Source organism: Porites lutea, chromosome 1, assembly GCF_958299795.1.
Source record: "Porites lutea chromosome 1, jaPorLute2.1, whole genome shotgun sequence".
Classification (NCBI taxonomy): Eukaryota; Metazoa; Cnidaria; class Anthozoa; order Scleractinia; family Poritidae; genus Porites; species Porites lutea.
Genome location: NC_133201.1, coordinates 1248166 through 1255200, shown reverse-complemented (window position 1 = coordinate 1255200; position 7035 = coordinate 1248166). Strand labels below are relative to the sequence as shown.

Sequence of the window (7035 nt, the reverse complement as noted above, 5' to 3'; positions counted from 1 at the left end):
AATGACTTAATAGAGTAAATGTGGGCGGAAAGGGGGGGTGGGAGGAAATTAGTCAAATATATTTCGTTAAGCAGAAAGTACGGCCAGGGCTTAAATCAATATAACACATTTATTTTTCAGCAGTATCCGTCAGAAGTGAAGCTATAGCTGTAATTGGAAATTATGCCTCTGAAAGTTTTATCTAATTGACCCTGGCCTGGCTTAAACTTCTATTAGATGTAATAATCTCTTTTCAGAACATAGACGATACACGAAATAATTCAAAGAGGACAGACGTCAAATTTCTTTTGCTTGAAATATCGAAAAGTCATAAATGTTCAACAGTAGAATGCCGAAAACGTGTGCAATTCCACAATTGGGTTCTGCTCAGTTAAATCCTTTACCATTTGTAGAACATTTTAGGAGGAGCCATCCACAATGTGAGCACAGTTTTTCACAAGGCCTAGGAGTAGGAAAACATTCTAAAGAAAATGTAATGCGTTAAATGCGTTAAATGACGAAGTAAATACACACATCTTGTGGTAAGGAGAAAGAACAAACGGCAGTTAAGAAGACAAGTATATTCATCAATGGAGGATCGTTTTCAAGTGAACATTTTTATACCTCCCTAGAAGAATACAAAATGGTTACAAAATCAGTATCAAGTTTACGGGCGCAGAGGCTGTATCTCACATTCTTAGTTATTCTGTAAGCGCTTTGAAGACAGGAAATAAAAAACTGCTGAACTAATTCAACTCAATTTAACTATTGACTGTTCCTGGAAAGTACTCGAGGATTCATGTTTCTCACTAACTTACAAAGTACTTCTATTATTTTTCTACATCATGTATTTGATTAAAAAAGTTTCAAGCTATACTTGCTCTAGCGTTTCGATTTGGTATAAAAATGCTTGGGTTGACATTCAAAGCCTTCGTGTTCTCCTTTAAAATGGCAACCAACATGTACAAGCTTAAGATTTTTCCGCGTAAATAGAAGATTAAAGAAGTACTTCCAGTTCAATTGGTTTCCTCGAGGACAATTTTCAGCAGCTTGAATCATCGCCGGGAAAATCTGTCGCGATTTCTCAATCCTGAAAAAGTTTACAAACATTAAGAACCTTATTAATAATTAACCTTTGTGTGCTCTACAAAATTGTGGAAGCTCAATGGCTGCGAATATGCATGATTGGTCATCCGTTATAACACAAGTAACACTTCCTCCTACTTAAGTGAGCGTTTATAACTTTTACTCGTAGTTTTATCGTCACACAGCTTGTTATATTCATTGACATTTTCCTTTAATTTTAAAGTCTATTTCGATTTAATTACGTCCGCTTGGTATGTCAGATTCAATATGCTCTCGAGTTGTGGTACTGTTTGAACTGTTGATCTATTGGGAAAAAAACAAAGACGCAACTAGAAGTCTTTAATCCTTAATCAACGTTTCTTCAATGACAATAATGGTAAACATGTACACGCTGAAAGTTTGTGAACCTTAAGGTGACTCGACCCAGTTTTTTTGGGGGGATACCATCCTACTTTGAAGCTCTCTGGTATCCCCACCTTTACTTTTATCGTAAGTCAAACACATAGAATGGATAACATATAGATCAACCTACAATACAGCATAAAATTTTGGGCGATCGGAATAAATGTCACGTGGTTATAATGCCACGCCCCTTTGAGGTCTGAGTCGAAAATCTGCTGTTGCAGGCATTTTTTCGTGAAAATCTCTCGGCTACACATAGCGCGCATTAGTGCCTTGCGCTGAACAGAGTTTCACCAAAATCGCAAAGACCCAATTCGAGAAATTCAGCGGTTTCTACATTTAGGTCATAATTTATGCGAAAATGATCAGCAAACTTTACACGGATTATATCTAATAAACTATGAGATTCATCTCTTTATTTTGGGCATCGTTATAACAGATGGGTCCTTGCAAGTCAGCAAAACGCTTTAGGGCCTTGTAAATGCGCGCGATTTCGAGCAAAGCAAGCATATAGAAATTATACTTTTCGCTATTTGTTGACGTTTGTCAGCGTTTAAGAGTCTTTCTCACGAAAAAAGCATTTTCTTAAAAAGTCGTAGTTTTTTTTCCTTCAAATTTTTTCAGGGCCACAATTGATTAACTAACTACCCGGACTCTGAATTTCATGGTCATTGAAAAACGGTGACATTATCTTCTATAAGCCCAAACTTGAGTAAACATTGAAGATTTTTAGCGTTTTGGCTGAGTTTGTGCTTTGGGAGTTGTCTATTGTTTCTAGCCTGTCATTATACAGCATTCTTATTCAGCACGCGTGCAATGACCGCGCTTGGCTGACTTCCGAATGCTCACCGAGATTTGATAATTTTGGTACAGTGAGACAGGCCATCGCGTGATACATAGAGGTTTAACTCAAAATTTGTAATCAATTCTCGTGCTTCTTGTGCCTTTGCAAAAAAATCAAGAAGTGCTACACACTAAATCTACTTACTATTAAAAAAATATCATTTTTTCATAGGTTTAATGCAAGCCAATAATATCTCGAAATATCTCGGTGAGCATTCGGAAGTCAGCCAAGCGTGGTCATTGCACGCGTGCTGAACAAGAATGCTGTATTATGACAGACTAGAAACAATAGACGACTCCCAAAGCACAAACTCAGCCAAAACGCTAAAAATCTTCAATGTTTACTCAAGTTTGGGCTCATAGAAGATAATGTCACAGTTTTTGAATGACCATGAAATTCAGAGTCCGGGTAGTTAGTTAATCAATTGTGGCCCCGAAAAAATTTGAAGGAAAAAAAACTACGACTTTTTAAGAAAATGCTTTTTTCGTGAGAAAGACTCTTAAACGCTGACAAACGTCAACAAATAGCGAAAACTATAATTTCTATATGTTTGCTTTGCTCGAAATCGCGCGCATTTACAAGGCCCTAAAGCGTTTTGCTGACTTGCAAGGACCCATCTGTTATAACGATGCCCAAAATAAAGAGATGAATCTCATAGTTTATTAGATATAATCCGCGTAAAGTTTGCTTATCATTTTCGCATAAATTATGACCTAAATTTGGAAACCGCTGAATTTCTCGAATTGGGTCTTTGCGATTTTGGTGAAACTCTGTTCAGCGCAAGGCACTAATGCGCGCTATGTGTAGCCGAGAGATTTTCACGAAAAAATGCCTGCAACAGCAGATTTTCGACTCAGACCTCAAAGGGGCGTGGCATTATAACCACGTGACATTTACTCCGATCGCCAAAAATTTTATGCTGTATTGTAGGTTGATCTATATGTTATCCATTCTATGTGTTAGACTTACGATAAAAGTAAAGGTGGGGATACCAGAGAGCTTCAAAGTAGGATGGTACCCCCCCAAAAAAACTGGGTCGAGTCACCTTAAGGAGGGTAAGGGCCTGTTTACATGGAGTTGGGGGACCCTAGGTGGGTGAGGTAACCCCTTTAGGTGGGGCAACTCGCCTGTCCATATAATCTCTCATTTGATTTGATCACGTTTACATGATAGGTGGGGTGACCCCACACATCTTACCTCACCTACCTGGGGTACCCCACCTCCATGTAAACAGGCCCTAAAATGAGATACAAAGTATAATTTTATTTCAAAATGCACTTTTTCAATAGACGTGGAGCAGAGGTGGCATATTTTGAGAAAACATTTTGTTCAATGTTCAGCTCTTTTTCTTGATCTGAAAACAAGTTTTATTTAACAAATATCCTGAATATTGTGGGAGAAAAAGCCCGGTCACAATAGGGTTAACTATCTCCTTGTAAATTATGGGGTTGTGACACGTGACAATGGTAGAAGCAATTTCGTGTTTAAAGGTAACTATAGAATTATCACGACCTCAACCACTATGGATCATTATAAATACTCAGATATGCTTGAATAGAGCTGTAGGCAACTTAACTAAACAAAATCTTAGCGGGCACTTTACTAAGTAAAGCGTTTATGGAAAATAATAAAAACGAACAAAATGGGATGTTTTTGTATAGTAGACTTGTACCATATTTAATGGAATAGGGGCTACAGAGCACATTCTCTACAAGTTCGACACCTCAACAAAACTCAATACAAGCTATAAATTATCCGAGAGATTAGTAGGTAAATGTTACAAGGTTTATTACCCTAGTTTTTCAGCCGTAAATTCTCTCTATATATATTATAAGTGATCACTGAACTTTATCCGTTTGCCGGACGTAGAACGTGTGCTGAATAAGCGCTGAAAAGTTAAGTTTCTAAAAACAGCACTCCATAAATTTCAAGAACTTTTTCCGGTGTAATGAGATCATTTCACTCTCCAAGGACAAGTGGCTCGAGAAAGCAAGTCTCGTAAACGTGATGTCATGTAATGGGACATAGCTTTGAGTGATCGGCTAAAACGTGTATCAGTGCGCATTGACAAAAACTACTACTACTAAAAATCGCCTTTTAGAATTTGATAATCATGACTTGGACTGATTAATAGCCGCACTAGTTGATATCTAAATATTGGCATCAATTATTGGCGAATAGGTTATGGTAATTGTTTCGGTGAGGTGGGTAACCTGTTACCATGGCAACCATACAAAAGTATGCGGCTGCCAAAAAGAAAGAACGAATGGAGCCTCGTCCGTTTTGCATTACGACTCATCAACTTGGTAAGAGGGGTCGTTTTGATCAATTCAAGTATTAGTGTGGAAATTATCATTCAGCTCTTTTGAGCCACTTAATGGCAAGTCTTACCGGTCTAAAAGCCACGAAAACAAGAAGCAAAATCTCAGTCTCGAGGAAAGACGCGTCTCGGATATCAAAGTGAAAGCGCTAAATGTAAATCAGTCGACGATACAAGATACCAGAGATTGGTTATCATGCTCGGAGAAATGCAAGCTTGCTTTTCTATGCTTTTTAATGCGCGCCCATCACGGTAAAGTAACAGTTTTACTTCGTGATATCTTCTCCTTCATTTCACATCACAAAATAATTATTATTTAGGCATTCTTAGTCTACTGTTGGTAGTCATGACATTGAGCTTAGTTTACCTGACTCGTCAAGGCAATCAGCAGTCTTGTTACAACTCGACTTCACAGCGAATCCAGAAAAAGCGCTCATCGTAATTGCAATACTGAATAGATACGTTCAATCCCCCCTTTTCCGGATTTACGTGTAATAGCTGACACACTTGCAGCACGTGTCATGATACATGTAACATAAAAAGAAGAAAATGATCTGGCTGTGCACGCTGTTATTCTCGGCACATAAAAATAAGCAAGGCATCTGTAAAAATGCGCGTGAAGGTTTCTTAATTACTGACCTCCTAAGCGTTAAACGGAACAAGAAGAACTTTCTTCTCTCCTCTTTTCTTTTTTTTTTGTTATCTCTGTTTTAGCAAAGCGACATAGCGTGACGATCTATTTCTGTTGATAGATGGATGCCAAACATTTATTCGAGTCAGTTAATGATTCAGTTTTCTTTCTGTCTTCTTTTATGACGAGGAAAAACAGAGACAAAACACCATTTTAGGTCAGTATTCCCCTCCCTTCGAAAAATAGCCAAAACTTTGGTTATCGTTATAACTAGTACTAACCAAAGGTTAGGGAGCACGAGTGCGGCGAGTTCGATCGAAGGTCAAACTGACGCTCTCATTCCAACGCTGTGATTTGTGTAAGCTGCATGCGATAGCAGGTCAAAGCGCGGCGTTCAGATTACGAGTGATGGGGTGTTCAAACACGCGTGTTCACATTGCGTTCTATGCAATCCATTCATTAGGGAACTTTAGCATCGAGGACGAAATGGGACGACGACGCTGACCGGAAGTGAATTTTTCAAGCGCGAGCCTTGTGCGCATGGGTCGTCCAGCTTTCGTTGACGACGAAATTCAGGGAGGTTTGCCGGTCTCGCTAAAACTTAAGTATAAAATTGTGCTTTATGCGTTTAACTCATCCTTTCTCCTCGTGAAATTCAGTAAAAATAGAAATATTACCTTTGTATCAACGAAATCTAAAAGTTTAGCGCTTTGACCATTTCTTCGCTTCCAAACAAAAACAAAAGTTACGCGAAAGCCGGGAGTTTTCGAAGAATAAAGATCGTAAAGAACAATTCGTTCATCATCATCGATTAAATCATCGCCATGGCTTGTGAGAAGCAAATTACGGAGGTCTCTGAGTGCCATAATAAGACTAAAACAGACAAATACGAAAAGTCGTCGTCTGTCAGGGACGCTGCACCGCTTACACTTCGTTTTTCCCGCCGAAAACGAAACCCTTCCTTGGTTGCGTAGTGTCGTCGTCCGTTTCGTCGTCGTCCCTATTCTTAGTGGAAGTCTGAACGAATACTGGTTTTATATCTGCTGCGAATGCGTAATAGCAATCTGGAGATTATGCTTGTGGCATCCTTTGGTCGCCCGCAATCATTTTTTCCCTTGCGGCTGGGCGTCGATGTTGACCGTCCACAACCCTCTTGATTTAATACTCATCCCCAGGCTAGACTCGGTACATTTGAAACCAAAAAGACCGCCCGTAAAATTAGGGGACAGTGACCGGTCTGGTGGCGAACAGAGTGTTATATGGGAGGGGGGGGGGGGGGGAGGTTCGAAAATTTTCAATAAAGCAACAAGGACTGATAAAAAAGGAATAAGACAGAAAACTTACACATGATCCAGATTCCAAGTGCTAAACAGGACCCTGCTTTCCTTGCTGCCATATGGGTTGATTTTGTGTAACTTGAAGCAGTTTTCCTCATCATAAGGTCCCTCACAGCTAAACCATCCCTTGTCACAGCAGAGACGGAGTTTCTCACTGGCAGATCTAGCAAAGTAGTCTCCATAGTATTGTTGTTTCTTAAGCTCATCTTGAAATTGTTCCAGAGTATTTGAAAGATGTGACTGAGCTTTTCTGCTTGCCTGAAAATATAATTCAAGCGTGCTATAAATAAGAATGGTGTCTTGTTTGTTTGTTTTTTTTGTTTTTTTTTTCCTCTCTCTTTCAATGAAATACCAAATTATACAATAACTGAATGTCATTTCACAGTTTGTACAAAAATGCACATTCCCAGTCCATTCTAACAGGACTTTACTTAAG

At 39.0% G+C, this 7035-nt stretch overlaps 1 protein-coding gene across 3 annotated transcripts in view; it reads right to left on the bottom strand.

Annotated features, from left to right (window-relative positions):
• Window positions 1–7035, bottom strand: part of LOC140941504 (protein Wnt-4a-like) — a 55997-nt gene that overhangs the window by 43534 nt on the left and 5428 nt on the right. Inside the window, exons 3-4 of one of the 3 annotated variants that reach the window (XM_073390535.1) lie at window positions 6607–6857; window positions 561–1069 (exon numbers count right to left, since the gene is read on the bottom strand). In XM_073390535.1, the coding sequence (XP_073246636.1) occupies window positions 862–1069; window positions 6607–6857 (459 nt within the window). In that variant the 3' untranslated portion in view covers window positions 561–861. Of the gene's footprint in view, window positions 1–560; window positions 1070–6606; window positions 6858–7035 lie in introns of those variants that run through there. The other 2 variants (XM_073390541.1, XM_073390547.1) reach the window with 2 other exon arrangements.